The sequence below is a fragment of the Pleuronectes platessa genome, chromosome 1 (assembly GCF_947347685.1).
Source record: "Pleuronectes platessa chromosome 1, fPlePla1.1, whole genome shotgun sequence".
In the NCBI taxonomy this organism is placed as follows: domain Eukaryota; kingdom Metazoa; phylum Chordata; class Actinopteri; order Pleuronectiformes; family Pleuronectidae; genus Pleuronectes; species Pleuronectes platessa.
The window spans coordinates 16,801,608-16,820,663 of NC_070626.1; the positions used below are offsets into that span (position 1 = coordinate 16,801,608).

Genomic DNA, 19,056 nt, shown 5'->3' on the forward strand with positions numbered 1-19,056 from the left:
TACAGACTACTTTACTTTTTTTGTTGTGCAATACCAGTGTCTGATTGGCTGCTGCTGTTTCCTCTCCTCCTGCACACAGATGTAAGGGAAGTGCAGATTGTGAGGCGTGTCAGAGCACTGTCAGTATGGAGAGAGTGTGCTCCCTCAGCAGTCCAGACAGCACGCTCAGCACCAGCTCTTCAGCCTCAGCCCAGTCCAGCAGCTCACCTTGCAAACACCCCAACAGGTATGGTCAACGGAGCCGAGTCAGAAAAAGCTTAGTTGCTCCACCTTATTAAATGAGACGTGTGTTTAACCCCCCTTCTCACTGGGCTTGCAGTATGTCAGATGACGAGCAGGAGAGCGGTTGTGACACAGTGGACAGCTCGCCTGCCTCCGATGCCTCGGGCCATAGCAACAGTCCGTTCACAGAGCAGCGCTACATGGCCGACAGCAACCAGAACTGCGAGCCCCGTGTGGCCTGCGTTGCCCCAGAGACGGAGCCTGGAAAGCCAACAGTTCGAACTGTTGTGGTGCCGCCGATGAGGGTGCAAAACAACAACAACGCTGGTGTCAGCGAAATGCATGGCAACACAGGTAAAGTTGGACACATGATGCACTGGTAACACACATCGTATTGATAAGTTCAAGTCTGACTGGAATTGACGTAATGTATAAAAGGTGTCAAGCTTACGGACTGAAATGTGTGCTTTGTTATATAGTTAAAATCGGTTGGAAGCAGATTATTTGACCTACCTTCTTTCAAACCCTATAAGAATAAAGCAGATGTCAGGGTACCTCTATCTGCTGCTATGTCTCGAGTCCACACTGATGGTGCTATTTACTCCGAAGTGCATGAGTAGGTCACGCTCGCTCTAAGATCCAGTCACCACTGCTGCTGTCTGCTCCACAGGTCACATGGCCTGGGATTTCACTGTCTTAGTAGGCCACAGAGGTTCTCACAGGTGATATGTCGTATCTGCTCCGATCTCCTGAGTGGATATTTGTTTGCTGTCAACACTCCTCACTCCGGCTCCGGCCTCTGTGTCTGTGTGGATGTGCACTTTCTTATGCCGCATAACGCATACATATTCCACCACGATTTTTAACGCTCTGAGAAAAATATTCCAAACAAATGTTTGATGGATATTCAGATGTTAAAATGGAGTCACGCATGCAGTATGAAGGCTTACACAGTAACAACTGTGGTCAGTGGGACATGGCTGTCTTTTTCAGCAGCACTGTCATTTAAGACTGCCTCTTTTTAGAAGTGATGGGTTCAAGCGTAAATCCTAAGAGAAAAATGATAATCGTATTTCCTTTCATGTCAAAGGAATCTCCCCCCCAACCCCCAAACTATCGCATGTAAAACCTCGCATAAAAGGGCACAGCTTACTATTCTAGTGCTACCAGCTGTATTTATAGGTGATAGTCTGACCCCTCTATAAACCTCCCCCCTCCCCCCCGTATCTTCCAAACATTTCTATTTATAATCATCTAGATCATATTCGGAGGACAGTTGCCACTATGCTTAAAGGTTTGATCAAACACAGCTGAAATCACTGACAGGCCCACAAATCCTCCTGCCACAAATGTTGCCTTTTTCGGATGGTGTAGCTGAATCTTTTTTGTGTCTCTTATTTATGATGTAGGTAATAAGGCTGTATGCGGAATTGTTTGCACGTCACCTTCATCACTCCGTGTCTCTCCTCTTCATGTCCCACCTCAGTCTTAGAGTCTTCGTGCCAGTACAGATGGCGAGGCATTCCCGGGCGACAGCATCACCACACCACCCCCCTCCTCAACAGGCCGCAGAAGATGAACCCTGCATTCCAGCCCCAGCAACACCAGCCTATAGGTTTTGGGCAGGTAAGTACATGCAGTCACATACAGTACATGCTGTCACATACAAAAGTACAAAAATACACACAAAGGCATATAAACACACACACAGCTTTCTGTCCTCCGTCTGCTAATGGTTTTTGGAAGCAGTGAGACACTGGGCGACACTGGCCCCCGGTGATCAAGCAGAATATATAGAGCAGTAAAAGCTTTTGTACCACCAGAGAGAATTTGGGAAGATCTAAGATGGCCAAACTATATTTAATATTCAAAAGAAAACAGATGGCTAAGATTAAAACAGTCCCACAATAACACTGACCTAAGTTTAGTCACATTTCAGAGGTAATGCTGGTTTGAATGGGGTGTCCTGCTGAACACAATTGACAGTGTCTGCTTGTGGGAAGCTGTATTTTATAAAGAATTGCCATGTTAAGTCTCTCAATGAGATTGCCTTATAAAATGAAGATCTAAAAAAAGTGTCCCTTTTTGGGAGCATGAAGAAGATGGCAAATTGTACCACAATTGTCCAATTTCTAAATCCATGAATTATTCCCTGAGAAATCATTCAAATGTCTTGTGATGTTAAAGAAAGTGTTCCCTGATTAGATCCACACCAGATTTGACGATTTAAAAGTTTTGTGCGAATCCGTCCAGTAGTTTTAGCATGATCTTGCTTGCAAAATAAAGCAGCAAATGAACAAGTGGCCAGTGGTGGAGACACTACGTCTGTGGTGGAGGTAATTTACAGAAAGTTGTAATGTTCTTCACACAAATTAAGATAGTATTACAAGGTTTAAGTGATGATTGTTAATGGTTGATCAGAGACACAACAGTGAGGTGGAAAACAGCAGCATCTAGTGGCTCTCTAACACCAACTCAGGTGTTGATGAAAAGGCTCAATCTGATTTTCTTCTCTACACCTTCAGGTGCAGCATTTCAGTTCCTGCCACCAGGAGTGGAACGGCAACTTTGCCCACCGCAGACCACAGGCCTATATCCCCCCTACCATGCATGGGCACACATTCACCCTGTCCCACAGCAGTCCCAACCACACTACGGGCCCCCACCCCCACCTCGGGGGCCACCCCCACCCCCAGCCCACCTTACTGTCCTATCCCCCGTCTGGTACTCTGGTCACAGCTGCGCCTGTGGCACACCTCCTGGCTTCCCCAGGATCCTCTCGCCCCTGCCTCCAGCCCACCTACAGCATCTCCCACCCGGCAGGCATCATGCATCAGGTCACAATGGGCATCAACCCCCGGCTGTTACCCTCCCCCACCTTGCACCACCAGGGCCAATTCAAGCCCCTCTTTCCCCCGCACTCCTATATCGCCTCGCCCGCCTACACCAGTTTCCCTCTCAGCCCCACCAAAATAAACCAGTACCCTTACATCTGAGCATGTTTGCCCAGGTACCCTTCATGCCACCTGAGGGCTAAGATAGCAGGGTGAATTCTATCTTTAAACCACAAACAGCATGGTTCCTTTTTAGTTTTTTTCCAGAAACCATGGCACAACCACAGAGAAAGCAAGCTATTTTTTGAATCATGTAGACTTGGGTGTAATTGAACTTCAAGCTTTAAAATATAAAGTTCCAATAGTGGAGATGATTTGGGCAAGAAATTAGAAGGAAATAATGTGTGAATGATTGAATGAAAGTATGGATTGATAGTTAAACTCACACTTAATGTGTTTTGCACATTTGATATATCTTTGCATTGGATCTTCTACAAATACTCCCCAAAACAGGTAAATAATTGGGGTGATGTTGAATAGTTAGACTTTGCACCCCTGATCCCAGCTATTTTTCTATATTGCCTTCTTACATGTGCAAGACACATTCATATTTGTAAAGCCATCCCAGTCTCTAGCTCTAGATTGACAGATGCACATGTTGTCCACCGTGTATGTCGTACAGCGTTTGAAGTATTTGTACCTTTTCGGTGTCTTTCGGTGTTAGCAATGTCAAGTCAGTTAACCAATTTAAATAGGGTCGTTCCTCACGCTGCATGTGGTCTTGCATGAGCAAAATTGTAAACGGAAAGATGCATAGACGTTGCTCTTATTGTTTGTGTCACAAGACTCGCTGCATTGTATAACTGTCCCCAGCCATAGTGCCTTACATATTTGAGGTTGTTCATGTTACTACTTATATATGACTATATACATGATTATTAATGTACTGGACTGCAGCACTTGAAATTCCAATCAGTCGATGCATTCTATGTGTGAGTATATATATGCACCTGTGTATATTTCCATGCATAGCCTGCATGGATGTGATGTATCGCGGATTGCGGTGCTTCTTTTTCGGAGTCGGTGTAATATTTCAGTGTGTAGTGAGTAACCTTTTTGTTCTCTCAAGAAGAACGGCATGCTTTGCTGTTGCGAATGCTTGCTGTTTCATTAAAAAACCTTCTTTTCCGTTCTCCCCTTTCCCGAATGAACTAGTGTACAAAGTGCAAGTACTGAGTATTGCTTAATATTTGATAATCACTTTCTATTTAGTGAAACTCTTATTACTAACAGTATTTGTACTGTTTGATGAAACTGCAATACAATCTAAATAGTCATTAATTATTTTTCTTTTTTTTCTTTTTCGTCTACATACTTTTCATTTGTGTGTGTTTTCACTTTGTTTCTTAGATGTTTAGAAGTGTGGTGGGCATGGCTTTGATTAGGTAAGGGGGAAAAAATGCAAAGAAATGGTGTGGAATTTTCTAAGCCTGAACAAACCATGCAGTATTTGATATACACACATATATGGACATATATTATAGAGCTAGACTATTTAGTACAGATGCTTGATAAGGTGTGAGTTATTTGTGTGCAATTCTCTCATTTATGCATGTGTGACAAAGTTAACTTTTTCCCTTTACATTATACCATTTGTTAAAGGCTTGAGGCTTATCAGTGTCTACTGCTTATTTTTCTACATTCCGTCAGGGAGGATATAAACATATATTTATGATGGTAGCACCATCTAATATATATGTGGATATGCTATGTGTGCGTTTTTTTTGTTCATTTTACTAGTTACGTGTGTAATTTGTTTTTGTCTTTAATTTTCAAATGAAGTTGCTTGTGCAGCACCAAAGACTGTAATTAATTTCCTGAGCAAGGTAGCTATTCTGTTTGCATAGACCTCAGTTATACTGTAGTCGTAGAATGGGGTTAAATTAAAACAAACAAACAAAAAAATATGTATTTGTATTTAAACTGGCCGAGATTTTGTCTAGCTTATTGGGCAATTAATAAGTCGTATCATTTCTTTCTTGAATGTATCATAGATAAGCTGCTATATGATGATTGCCACTTCAATAGCTGTGAAATTAGGTGATTTCTGAGTTTAAACCTAGCGTTGCTATTTTTGTATAGGTCCCTAATTATCTGAAATAGAAGTGGTTTTGATTTTTTGTCTTTTGCGTTCATATTTGGAGTGTCATTGTAACTACTGTATTGCTGATGATGAACATTAGTTGCATTCGTTGTTTCTCGGGGTGTGTGTTTTTTGCATCAGTATTTTATCCTTATTAACCTTTTGGGCTCATCACTGCATATAAATGATGTATCGATGTAACTTAATTTTTTTTGTATGTTTTCATATTGATGTTTTGTACACATCTGAAGCTGTAGCTTGCAGGATTGATTTAACTTTCTCATTGTACGTATATCATATACTACCAGTACTCTTTAGGTGTTATACAGGAGCACTGTGAGATGCCAGAAAAAATGAAAAACCATTGTTTTGATTTGAAAAAAGCTTCTGTAAAGTTTCCAACGATCACACAACAAACACTCTGCCACTAAGCAATCATACAGGTAGTTAGGCTTGTAAGGGTTTGGCTGATTAGACTTAAAGTCCAAAAGAGAACTTAGCCCAATGATTCTGTTCCAAAAAGAACGTTTCACAACTCGCTTTACCGTTAAATTGATTTCAACAAATACTTATTGTTACCTCTCTTTTTTTTTTTATCTGTTCAATGTTATATCTGGCTAGAAAATCTCTTTTCACAATTTGTTCTTCTAAACTGCCTTGTGTTCGGATCGCTCTCCCCTTTACGAGTGTCTCATATCAAAACTGTGGCCATCGCTCCGTGTTCCTTACTGAAATGAGACAGTGTGAGCAGCACTGTGTATGTGCCTTGAGATTCAGAAAGTGAGAATTGGAGACGGTGATTCCTCAACGCTTAATTGGAGGCAGAAAACATGAGTCCAATTACAGTCTGTTATCATGTAGACAGTCCTTTTTAGCGGCCACTCAACCAGGAATTAAACACACACACACACACACACACACGCATATGAAATAGGACTTTATCACAGTGTCGGTCCAGGGACTTGTTCTCCTCTGATCAGCTTGTAGACACGACAGAGGACATGGACACAGCGGCGGCGCTGCTGGTTCTCTTGTTACAGATTAGCGCCGCCACTGAAGTCTCTGTGATAACCCACCAGTAAAACACACACACACACTTACACACACCCAACCTCTTTGAATGATATTACACTCAACGATCTTTGGATAGTCACTCTGGCTGAACAGCAGATGCAATACTTTTACATTGTGCGGTAATTGCACCACCAAGTGTTCTTAGATAATCTCCATGCTTTACATAACCGTGCATGTACACCTGAGTTGCTTCACTTTGTCTGCCTAGAAGAAGCCGTGCGCTCCGAGCAGCGGTTCCACCGAGCGAAGTCGAGGCCGAGCGGGAAGCAACCGAGACAGCGCCGGCTTTGTTTCCTGGATGTTTGTGTGTCCTGGAAGGAAACCGCTCTGTCAAGGAGATGGTTGCGGTTTCTCTGCACAGTCAGTCATGAGTGCAATACTCCCCACTTCAAACACTGACATTAATGTGGTTGTATGATTTATTTGATGGTTTTTAAATTTCTAACCCGTTTTGCTTTACTGATCATACTCCAGTATCACGTTGGGAAAGAAACGCTTATGACGACAAGGCATGAACTTGGCAGATTAGTGCTTGAAATAGTTCCCCAATAATAAGCATGTGAAATGTAATCTGTGTTTTGATTCCTCCAAAGGTATTCACCAGCAATGCGCCTGCATAAACTCTCCGATACTTGTTTAGGAAAGTGGAATTGATGCAAGAGAAGAGAAATCTGTAAAACTGTTTTATTTCTCACACGATTGACACCTTTTTGTTTGGATTGTTTTTTCTTCATTTTGAGGATTTATGTAACATTTAAGAGATAAAACAGAAATGTGTAACATTACTTTAAAAGTTATCAGTAAAAACAAATCCTCTGCTGCGGTATTATCCTTTTTGAGACGTAAATTCAGGGTCTGTATTATTCTGAACGTGCTACTGTGTTACTCTTTTGATTTGATTGGATCAGGTTTGTTTTTATTTTCAGTTTTCTGGTCATCTTATCAATTTCAGAGTTAATTCACACTGCAAGTTATGGAATCGTCTGCTCATCAATTTGATTATAAAATCGGAACTGTTACTGTTTAATATCTGTAGTTTTTTTTGTGGCTTTTCTTTAGTTTCTTCGTTTATTTTGTTTGTTTCATTGGCTTCTTTATTTTGTGCTACACTAGTTTGCCATGTAGCAATTGCACTGTGCAATATTTACAGTATGAGGACTGGGAAACTAACTCTATGGATGTGATGTCTCTTTACAGTTTGCGATAGTGTTTCCTCTCTAGTTCTCAGTGATTTAGGTGTGACCAAGCCTTCTCTACTTTGTCACATTAAGCGGGTTTTCCAGGTGACTCTTTTGGTGAGTGTCAAAATAAGACTTTATGGTGTATTATTGTTAAGATTCACTTTGAATTAAAAAAAATCTATTGATGCAGATCTTCCGGACTCTTGTCTCTTGTATCGTTCACATTCATACAGGTGCCTTTATTTCCTTGCCTTGTATTGAAACTTTATTGTTCTTACATTGATTTCAAACTTTTATGTGTAGGCACAATAACAATCGATAACTTTTTTAAGTATTATGAATGTGAGATAAAACAATGTTTGCTATAGTTTGTAGTGGGATTACTTGTGTAAATCAAGCAAACATATTGCACTATAGGTACAAATGAACATACAATGGTTGACACTATTCCAAGATCCCCTTCAAATGTTGTGCTTTTCCGAAATACAAGTATCTTTTTTTACAATGATGCATTGAATCCTCAACGTCCGACAAACTGGAATCAGAAATGATTTCCTATTCTCGTTGACCAATGATTTAAATGATGAATCAAACATGAAAATAGTTATGTAGGTATTGATAATCAGTGTTGTGCAAGTTCACTACTCTCATGAACAAGTTCAAAGTTCAGTTCATACAAGTAAACATGAATAGTTCACGTTCATAGTTCACCATTTAAATTCTGAACTAGTTCATATTTCAGTTCATTTCATAGTTTTAAGGTGGACAGTGAGAATGAAAGACTTAACTTGTTATAGAAAACCTTACCCATCACTACCCCTTGCCTTTACTGTCGGAATGTTTATCAGACAGTGTGTAAAAATCCCTCAGATAATAATAAGGTGCATCGGATCTCGGATGTAGTTGCTGAGTCTGCGTCTCTGCTTTCTCTTGCCATCTGTATATGAGACCGAGAGCTGTTGTGTTGCAGGTATGGCCTGCCCCTTTAAGGAAAGTTTGTAGTGTGTGACGTAGTGCACCAGGGTATTGTGGGAAAATACGCTAAAAGTATTAGGCTAAATGTGCGCAGAGGCCTATTCCGCACAAGGCCACTGCGCACATCCTGCGCAGAAGCCCAATGCACAGGAATTGCGCGCGCAGCTTTTTTTTTTTAAATTAAATTTTTTCCTGTTTTTATATTTAATTAATTTAAATTAACATAGCGAGACATTTTGCAATCAATAGGAGAAGTCCTGCCAATTTTAAGTGTAACACATTGACAGCTTGAAAATGGGAAAGAGTGGTATTTCAACTCAGGTCACTGTAGTTAGGGACCGAACGCTTTACCAACTAGGCCACGTCACCTGATGGTTTCCACCGGGAACTAAGCACATTAAGGTGATGGACAAATTATCGTGTGTGTGTTCATTGAACGCGTTATTTTGCGTTTGTTCATGCACAACACTGTTGATAATAAGCCAGTTGATGTAACAGATTAATTTCAGCTTCAGAGCCTGATTGGTGACAGTAGGTCGTCATGCTTCAGCAGTACAGGGCCAGCTAAGATCTGAAATGATACCATGCTTGATTTATAAATTATTTTACACTATTAAATTAAATTGAATTGCTGTTTAATTCTCTTGTGAGGCACTTTGTAACTTTGATAAGAAACGTGCACTACAAATATTTTTAATAAAACTGATAATAATTGATAATACAACTATTACTAATAAAAAGTTATAATCATTAATTGTATTATTGTTGAGAAATACAAATAATATATAATAATAAACAGTGTAAACCCCAGCTAGTGATGTGATATGATTGAAGGTTTACAGAACAGCCCTTCAATGAACCTTGTGGTGAGATAGCTCTTCTCCCCTTGGCTAAGAGCCAAGTAAAATATAAAATTATTACTACGAAAAAACACGTCTCAGTCTTTATTATTTACAAATGAACGTGGTTAAGTTAATTGGGTCCCTCAGTGTTTACATCTACTGGTTCCCTCTTCAGTGGCTTTCCGGGTGTGCGCTGCCATCTTGTGGCCGTAACGAGGTATGGCAGCCAGTGTCAGCTATTGCAGTGGTGATTAAGTAACTCAGGATAGACAGAACATGTCTGTGTGCTAGTGTCATCCTCTCTTTCTCTCTCTATATATATAATATAATTATTACATTATATATATATATATAGTAAAAAATAAAAACCCATTAGGCCAGCCAGTAGACCTGTACTCGCGTCGTGTGTCAGTGTGACCAGCAGGGGTCGCTGTGCAGGCTCAGCTGTGACTTTGGTGGCCACAGTTTTATCAGCAGAGGCAGGATTTACTGACTCTGACCAGGAGGAGGACCACGGTCTGTGAAAACATCTACTGACGGCAGCACTGACAGACCTGTCTGCACGTCACATGCACCTGGACGCATCCTCCTGAGCTGGAGCGGCTGGATGTCAGAGCCGTGGCGGGGGGAGTGTGCGCCGCCCTGCGCCACACGGAGCTGCTGCTGGTGATGCTGGTGATGGATGGACCGAGCGCAGCGGAGCGATAGGGCGCATTTCTTAATTCCTCTCCCCACCTCCCACCCCCCCTCACGCACTCACAGCCCTGGACACGCGACGAGACCGCGGGACCCGCCGCCCGTGCCCCCCGCTCTCACGCACACGCCAGGATCGATCCGATGTATTATTTACGACCCAAACTTCTTCTGCAACTTGTGCCCCGGATATGGCTCCCGCTTTGAGGAGTGGACGCGCGGCGGCGGAGCCCGGTGTGTGCCCGCCGCGGAGCACGGGCAGCGGCGGCGGAGGAGGAGGAGGAGGAGACGGGAGGCGCAGGTGGTGCTGGCGCGGAGCCGGCGGAGGAAGCGTGGCCGCAAACTGCCTCCTGACCGCGGGGATGATCTCACTGCTCGTCCGGTGCGCTATGGCCGCAGAGGGTAAGCAAGCGCAAGCACGCATGCATTCACGCACGCACGCACGCCCCTGGAGCTGTCTGCTCCTAAAAGCGCGTGCTGGTGCGTTGCATTAACCTCTGTCACATGCACCGTGCGCGAGTTGTTTTTTTATTGTGAAGAGTTAGAGCAGATCGGCTGCACAAAGGGAAGATGTTGTCTCTTGTAAACCGCACATTCTCTGCCGCTGGCTGCGGGATTCACAGGCTGCGGGATTCACAGGCTGCAGGGACACCGCACATCCGATGCTTCTATCAAGGAGCGTAAAGTATGTGTGCTCCATCGGGAGGAATCACAGATGAGCTCCGTGCACATGCAGGAGGCTGCTGCTCTTTTGTGCAGAGGAATTTGCGCAGCCAGGCAGTTAGTGTCCGGCGGGAGGATGGATTCCCTCCCTGACCTGCACTCACATGATGTGGTGTGCTGTGGGAGTGCTGCTGCTGCTGCTGCTGCTGCTGCTGCTGATGATGGTGTTGAGGATTTGTGCTTTGCTTGTGTGTGATGTAACTCTCTTCTCTCTCTCTCTCTACTAATCTTTGCACCTGTGCCCAGAGCCACTCAACTCTTTTGTCTCACTGATCAGATTGCACTGAATCCCTGCCCCCCCCCCCCCCTCCTCCTCTCCTCCTCTCCTCCTCCTGCAGATGGACTCATTATCTCTCCTCATGGTCTCATCTCAACTTCACCTCCCCTCTTCCCAATGTCCTGCATTCTGCATGATCCACGGCAGAGGTTCATTACAGATGGTGGTGGTGTGTGATGAGGTGGGAGCTGTGGTGGGAATGCAGTGCAGCCACAGGACAGTCAGGGTTTCAGAGCATCTGGGTCAGCACAAATGACACGCATGCTGTTCCCACTCCGGCCGACGTAGCCGCCCTTCAGCCACGAACGCTCCATCACCTTTCTCCCCCTCATGCACTTCTACATAAATGAGTGTGAACGTCTCTGTGCATCAGCACAATTAGAAATGGAACCGATCGGGAGTGTGTGTGTGTCTAACAGCGGCTCCGTCAGCCTCCTGTCCACGCAGTCAGCAAACTGTAGTGTGGTGGCTGTAGTCTCACCTCTGCTGATGCACTGCTACAGTAGCACAGTCTCCTCCTCCTCCTCCTCCTCCTCCTCCTCCTCCTCCTCCTCTCAGTCAGCACATCCATTGTTTAACACATGAGCGAGGCAGCAGCACCTGAGCTGTACAGTACATACGTGCTGGAAGAGTCATACCAATACATACATTATTCATTTGTGGGACAAGGAGACTGTGAACCTGGACTGTTGTCATTACTGTAGGTAGAAGATCAGCTGTAGGAACCTGAGGGTCGAGTGTTCACCAGTCGACATGCTGCCTTTCAACTCTTTTAACTCTTTTAGCTCTTTTAACCCTTTTAGCTCTTTTAGCTCTTTTGTTTATTCGTTTGAAAAAAGGGAAGATTTAAAAAAAGTGATCCAGAGTTTCCTCATGGTCACACAGAGTATGTTTTCCTTTCCATTGTAACTCTATGATGGAGTCCAGTATGTTAATGGAGGAGCAGCAGCTCTCTTTACTACTTTCTGGATTTGAATTGATTGATTGATTTGTTGAGGTGCAAAGTCGTGAGCTAACAAGACAAATTCAAAGAGATTCAGTTTACATGACAGAAATGTCCTTTCACGACTTTGTCTTTGCTGTCGAGCATTTTCTGTAAATCTCCCCAAAATAAAATCTATTTATTAAAAAGAAAGTTACATTTAAGATTTATAAAAATCATTTGATTATTAAGCCCTGGATTATGAATCACAAAATGTGCTCAGTTGCTTTTAATCAGTGACAGAACCACTTTAATTGTGAATATCTCACATAGGGAATATTCCATTATACACCGTTATAAAACAGACAGGCTACATATACAGTCAATGATTGAGCTGTTCTTGTGTTGCATCCTGGTTCATCTGTATGCCATTCACACATCCAACATCATTCAGCCTTTATAAAGAACACATGATGAGCAAGATACCCTCTTTAAATATAAAATACAATATATCATTATGCGTCTTTTTTCAGGCTGTTGTGGATATAATATCCATCATGTTGGAGAAATCTAACTACAGGCACCATTATCACAGTGGAGGAAATCTACACTTATAATAACTTCTTTTCAATATTTATATTAGAGACCATTCAGCGTCTTAGATTAAAAACATGATTGTCAACAGACCTTAAATGATAAATGCAGGTTTACACTCACCTTCCTTCATAAGAATGACTTAAAGTGTCATGTTGGCTTCTCATGAACTACTGGAAACACTGGAGCTCAACAAGCCACTGATAACTAACAATACACTGCAGTGTAGAAATGCCAAAGAAGGTTTTCTGCAATTCACTTCAGTTTCCTGTGACCTGTTCGATATCTTACAACACTGACCGGTCAATGTTTCAGACGTAAAATGCGCAGGAAATTAAACTTGGTCACAGTTTAAAAACAAACAAACATGGGAGTGCAATCAAATTGTTTATTCACGTCAAAAAAATAAATCAGTGTTAGCCAATTATCGTTTCTTCTGCTAAATTTCACCGTCGGTGTTGTTTGTGCTCGGCTGTGTCAGTGCTTAGACACTGTGTATTACATTACATTACATTTCATTTAGCTGACGCTTTTATCCAAAGCGACTTACAATAAGTGCATTCAACAATGAGGGTACAAACCTAGAACCACAAGAATCAAGAAAGTACAATTTCTTCAAGAAAGCTAAACTACAAAGTGCTATAAGTAAGTGCCAATTAAGTGCTACTAAATTGTTAGTTTCAAAAATTGTTTGTATATTTTTTTTGTGTGTATGTATGAGCAGACTCTCAGTTTGCTCCGACCAGGTAACGTCCAGACTCACAGTTTTCTCTCTTAATGTCTGGAGCCAGTACAACATGTGGTTTCTATGGAAACGCCAATACTAACATTTCCCCCTCTAACCATCTGCATCAGTTGCAGTAGAGGACAGTGCAGGGTCGTCTCCACGCAGGCAGATTGATTTTTAACTCTCCCACAGGATCTCTTGTTTGCTTTCTTATAAACGCAGCAGGAGGAATCGTGTCCACAGATCAGCTCCGGGACTCAACGAAGGAATATTTATACCTTTCCTCTGACGTCAGGTCTGTTTACTCCGACGACCCCCCCCCCCCCCCAGCGCCGACAGCTTGGTTTTGATGGGGGTTAACCTCCTAGACCTCTCGCCGTATGAGATTCTATCCCTGGGCTTTTGCCAGTCATCACTTTCTGCTTAAGATAACATTGAAAGGAGACATGACAGTATGGGATTCAAAACCTTGTTTCCTATTTGCAATGCAGTCCAGGGAATTTTTTAATCCATAAAATGAATGTTAATGTGCATCACGTAACCAGCGAGCTGCACAACACGACCCGCTCTCTCTTTGGTTTGCTTGGTTTTCTCTTGTTTTCATGTGGTTAAGCATCATGCAGTTTTCTTCCCCTCCGTCTGGTTTAGCCTTTTCAGGGGTTGTCACGATGGTTAATGTTCAAACTACTTCCAGGAATTGGTTTTTAAAAATAAAGAGCCGTGACTCACTCCGGGGGCTGATGACCTGTCCGCACCAGCTCTGGGGTTTTCAGGAGCAAATAAGGGATGGGATTCTTTTCCGGTTTATTGTTTATTTGCCTCGTTCCCCCTCACTGCAGTGATTTACTGTACCGTATTTATTTATGTTGTGGGTGAGCGTGTCAGGAGGGCTTTCCCCTGTGTGTGTGTGTGCGTGCGTGTGTGTGTGTGTGTGTACGCAGTCACATGCTTTCTCCTGAGCTGGAGCTGTACCTCGTCCTGATGCAAACATTAGTCTATGTGAACACAGAAATAAAATCGATAACCGTTGCCGTCCATGTTAAAGGACTGGTTTATATCCTGTCCACCTTCTTCCACATGTTTTCTCCTGTGCGTTACGCAGATGCTCCAACAGGGAGACCAGCTCCGCTCACCATTACGTAAGAAGTTGAGTGAAAGAAATGAAAACGCTTAAGGGGCAGGAAGCGAATACCGAGTAATTTTTTTAATATATTTGTGCCGGTAAATGAACTTTCATTATGACATCCCTCCTCGCTGTAGTTTACTCCCAGGATTCTTTCAGTCTGTGTCTGTCAGATCTTAAAGAAAGTCAGAAGGTCCACAGTCTCCTTCACTTCTGTAAACACTTCTACAACAACATAGATACAGGGATAAGGAGACAGGCCGCTAATTAGTATTGTGGACCATCTGCCACATATTATCCCTCATATAGTTCAGTGCAATCAGGGAATATTGTGTTTGTTGTTTTGTGTGTGTGTGTGTGTTTGTGTGTGTGTGTGTGTGTGTGTGAGAGTTTGTGTGTGAGTTTGTGTGTGAGTTTGTGTGTGTGTGGTTTATGAGCTGTCTCCATGTTTCCCTCCAGTATCTCCCTGCACCTTTACGTCTTCATGTTGCTCCCTCTCTCCCTCCCTCTGTGTCGCCCTGTGTTGCGGATGTTAGGCCTGGCTCTGCTGCGGCTGCAGATTTATTAGGACACACTGTATGACACAGCGCGCCGCTCCACCCGAGGCCACTGTTTAATCACGCCGGACCACAGCAGAGGAGGGCACCAGGGGCCGGAGTCTCGGGGAAATTTGGGGCTCTCCAATCCGAAGACCGCTATAAACTCCTCCTCTCAACTTTTGGATTAAATATAGCGTGACTGTCCAATGAATCTCTAAGATTTAGCTCACATAAGTGATTAAGATATTAAGGCAAATTAAAATCAGAAAAATGTAAATCCACTAACTATATCAAAATGCAGCCGAGATAGACAAACTCAGAGTAAACTGTCAACAGATCTCCTGTAGGTGTTGCGTGGACGGGCTTTAGTCATGGTTTGTTTGAAGTCATCTGAAATAGGTGCAAACGGATTCTACCACTTATTTCTATTTTACAAAATAAGAAAGTTGAAAGTGTGATTGGATGAAATCACTTTAGCCTAACTTCTGAACAATCACTGTGCATTCACGTGCTCCTCAGAAGGTCCCATTTCCCGAGTCCTTGTTCCCGACCTTGTGTGTTCATGTGCTTTGAAGTTGGAAAATGGGAAAAAAAACATAAACGCCGAAAACAAAGCTTGTTGAATTTGTTTAAACAACACCTTTACATCTCTTTCAACTATTTGCACAATAATGAAGATCAGAGAAAAAGGATCAGGTGTGAGTTATAAGAAATAAATAATCTAAAAAGTCTGTATCAGGTGCTCGTGACTGATGGACACAGTTTGCAAACTGACAAAAAGTTCTTATTAGAAGCTAGAGCTGATTATCAAAATAAGTTAATTGGTTTAAAGTGATGACGTCAGCAACTCTTCAACTCAACTTGCTGTACTGACATGAAGCTCATGTGAATATTTCCAGTAGAGGTCCAAGACTGATACTGACCCCATTTGAACGCCCAATGATTCTTTGAGGGAATCAGGTGTTCGCGGCTCCTACAGTTTGCACACGTGTTTCCAGTTGTCCGGGCCGATGAGACTTCTGCTCAGGTTGAAATGTTCACTGCATCTCACCAGACTTCATGCAGTGTGATTTTTAAATGTGCTATTTATCTCACTCCAACAGCTGCAGCAAAGCTCAGAGAGTCGGGGAGGTGTCAATCACGTGTGGTCTGTGCCTGCCCGCTCAATCCTGAAGTGAGGTCTAATTATCCCAAACAAGTGAAATCACCCGTGTGGGTTTGTCATGTCAGGACTTTCAGACGTTCCTTGACGCGTATTTAAAGGAAACTGAACGATTGGATATGGCTTGTACGAGTTATTCCAGCGAATCACTTCTTGGGATTCACAGATTGGGCCTTGACTCCAGAATACATTATTAATATGTACATTTAAAAATGTAAGAGGGTTTTTAGCAGAAATGAACCAGGCTGGAGCCGATCCGAATTTTGATCTCTGCTGTGTATAAATGAGGGAGAAAAGAGAGTGAGGAAGAGGGTCATCAGTCATATTTAATGGCGTCACTGTCATCATATCATATTCAGTCCACTTACAGATGGAAATGCTAAGTGTAGCTGTAGGCTTTGCTTTTTTACACGCAGGCCTCTGTGGTCTGTGGCATTTCGGCTAATGTCCTTTCACCTCAGAACGAGTGAACGTGAATCACAGAAGCCCAATGCATCCTGGGAAACGTCTGCCTGAGTTGGATCGGCCGCTCCGAGCCTTGGTAGCTTGAGGATGAAAGGACGCCTCTGTCGGAGTCTTCAGAACCGGACGGCCGCTCAATAATCGGTTTTCACCAGCAGTCTCTCTGAAGTGGGCCGTCCCTCACACAGCTAAAGTTCAAATGTGTTCAAATAAATTAAGACTTTTGACATTTAGAGTTAATTACATTCAAGTTATTTCCGTTGTTTCCTAGCCAACCCTAGCATTAGCAGCTGTAACCGATCCAGCACCAAACTTCATTCCTTTACTCTTTAGTGCTGCAAAGGGAAGCCAAACTTAATGCTTGTGTTTCTATCAGCCCTGACGAAGGAGCGCTGTCTAAAGTGTGTGTGTGTGTACCCCTCCTCTTGTAAACGCAGTGATGGCTGAAGCTCTTGGCAAGCAACCATTACTGCCGTCTACTCTCGGCGAGTAACCGTCCTTCGTGGCAGGGAAAATAAAAGCCTTTTCAGACATGACCTGCAGGTAAACTCCGGAAAATTGGCTACAGAGTTTACCCCGTAGTCTGCCACACATGCACAACACAACGCAGCGGGAGGTTCTCTGCACAGACGCGTTCACAACAGCATCAAATCCTTCGCATTATTCAGGCGAGAGGAGGAGCAGCCGGGTGCAGCAGACACAATCATGTTTACAGCAGCCCGACACCGTCGTCAGCTCCCATCACCACCAACACTCTTGACGTCTTCGTTGGTGTCTTCTGTGTGAATGACGGCACTTTTTCATTTTTGCGTCTGTCGTGTGTTAGAAGCATCGTCTTCTTTCATGTTGTCATTTGAGTTGTTGTTCGCATAGAAACATCCAGATGAATGGGACATTGTTGGTCTGTGACCTCGTTTCCAGTAAGAAATATTTGACGACCACAACGATCATATTGTCATGTAAATGTGGGTATGCCATTCTTTTCAGTGCTCTAATTGGATTATATAGAAATTGAGGTTACGCTGGGATAATTGAACATGCGTCGGCTTCCAGTGGAATCACACCATGGTGAGAAAAATGTGAAATTTCTCTTTGAATTAAATGAAAAGAGTCTGACCAGCATTCATTGAGCTTATTTTCTGAGGAGTTTTCTTTTCTGGTGGAATGCTTCATAGATTAACTTAGAATATTAATATTCTGCTTATCAATATTGGAGCATCAGGTACATCTTCCAGTCCTGATAGGAATTATTCTACAGTCTAATTCATTTAAGAACTCATTCATTACAAACGTCCCCATGTAGCACCAACATGAAGAGATATCAACCGTGGTAAACTATGACTGTAACACATTAGTCTATAGAGAAGCCTCTCGTTTCAAATCTCCGTGACATCACTGATCCAGTGCCTCGCTCTGATTTCTAGCTTTAGTGAGCTAGGTGGAGAGGGGGGGGGGGGGAAGCCAACGTGCCCCAAAGACGACAGCATCAGCGAAGCATCAAAAGTCCTGGGGAAGGATAAGCTGAACTCAGAAAGCATTAAAGGAAATGTTCGTTTTAGAAGCCTATCTTATAAATCAGTAACCAGACTGTCTTAGGATTTTAAGTCCGTCCTTCCGGAGAACAGAAGTAGGTTTTGAGCTCATACTCATCCACGTTGGAGGTAATTCTAATAACTTGTACAAATAGAAGAAAGTTTTGTTGAAGTTTGAAGATACGGCCTTATAATTTGTCATAAATAAAGAACATTTTCCTTCTGGCCACGTACACACAATCACACACACACACCAAAACACACAGTACATTAAATGCACAGACTTTTATGGACATTCATTAATCTATTGCAAGTCACATTTGTTTGATTTATGCTTTACCTTAAGTCTTAATATGAGACAGGCCATTCCCCACTGGGCCATTCATTACTGGGATGATCAGAGTGTTTAGCTCCTCTGCCTCTGGAGAACTTCACACACACACACACACACACACACACACACACACACATACACACATACACACACACACCCACACATACACACACACACATACACACCCACACACACACACACACACACACAAACACACTCCCGGTCATACCCATTTGTAGCAAAAGTCCAGTCTGGCAAGTCTCTGAGGTTTTCTCCCTGCATCCTCCGTGGATATCTTATTAATTTGTCCTCAGAGACTGTGTGTGTGTGTGCGTGTGTGTGTGTGTGTGTGTGTGTGTTTGTGTGCGTGTGATTTGTTTAAACTTGCTACTCTCAGCACTTTGTAACCAGCCGCAGTGAGGGAACATTACTTTCTTTCTCAAAATCATGTTTATCGCATCAATGTTTTTGAAGCTGAAATACAGCTCAGTATAAGACCGGATATATTGCACAGGAGACCCAGAGCTCAATACTTAAACTATAAAAATGGATGTGTATATTTTTCCATCTAGCAAACCAAACAAACAAACCAAATATAATATGATTTTACAGCACATACAGTCACAGTGAAATGCATTGTGCGGGTATGGATGTGTGTGTGTGTGTGTGTCTGTGTAGGTGTTCCTGACCTTGTGTT

At 42.9% G+C, this 19,056-nt stretch overlaps 2 protein-coding genes across 4 annotated transcripts in view; both read left to right on the forward strand.

The window, feature by feature from the left end:
* The window catches only part of hipk3b (homeodomain interacting protein kinase 3b), a 37,511-nt gene extending 29,866 nt beyond the window's left edge, over positions 1-7,645 (forward strand). For all 3 annotated transcript variants that reach the window (XM_053421007.1, XM_053421144.1, XM_053421074.1), the window contains exons 13-16: positions 80-226; positions 320-576; positions 1,709-1,848; positions 2,748-7,645. In XM_053421007.1, coding sequence (XP_053276982.1) covers positions 80-226; positions 320-576; positions 1,709-1,848; positions 2,748-3,218 — 1,015 coding nt within the window. In that variant the 3' untranslated portion in view covers positions 3,219-7,645. The remainder of the gene's footprint in view (positions 1-79; positions 227-319; positions 577-1,708; positions 1,849-2,747) is intronic.
* A 2,510-nt stretch (positions 7,646-10,155) lies between these two features.
* kiaa1549lb (KIAA1549-like b) overlaps positions 10,156-19,056 on the forward strand; it is a 57,620-nt gene continuing 48,719 nt past the window's right edge. Inside the window, exon 1 of the mRNA XM_053419289.1 lies at positions 10,156-10,366. Within this exon, the coding sequence (XP_053275264.1) occupies positions 10,156-10,366 (211 nt within the window). The remainder of the gene's footprint in view (positions 10,367-19,056) is intronic.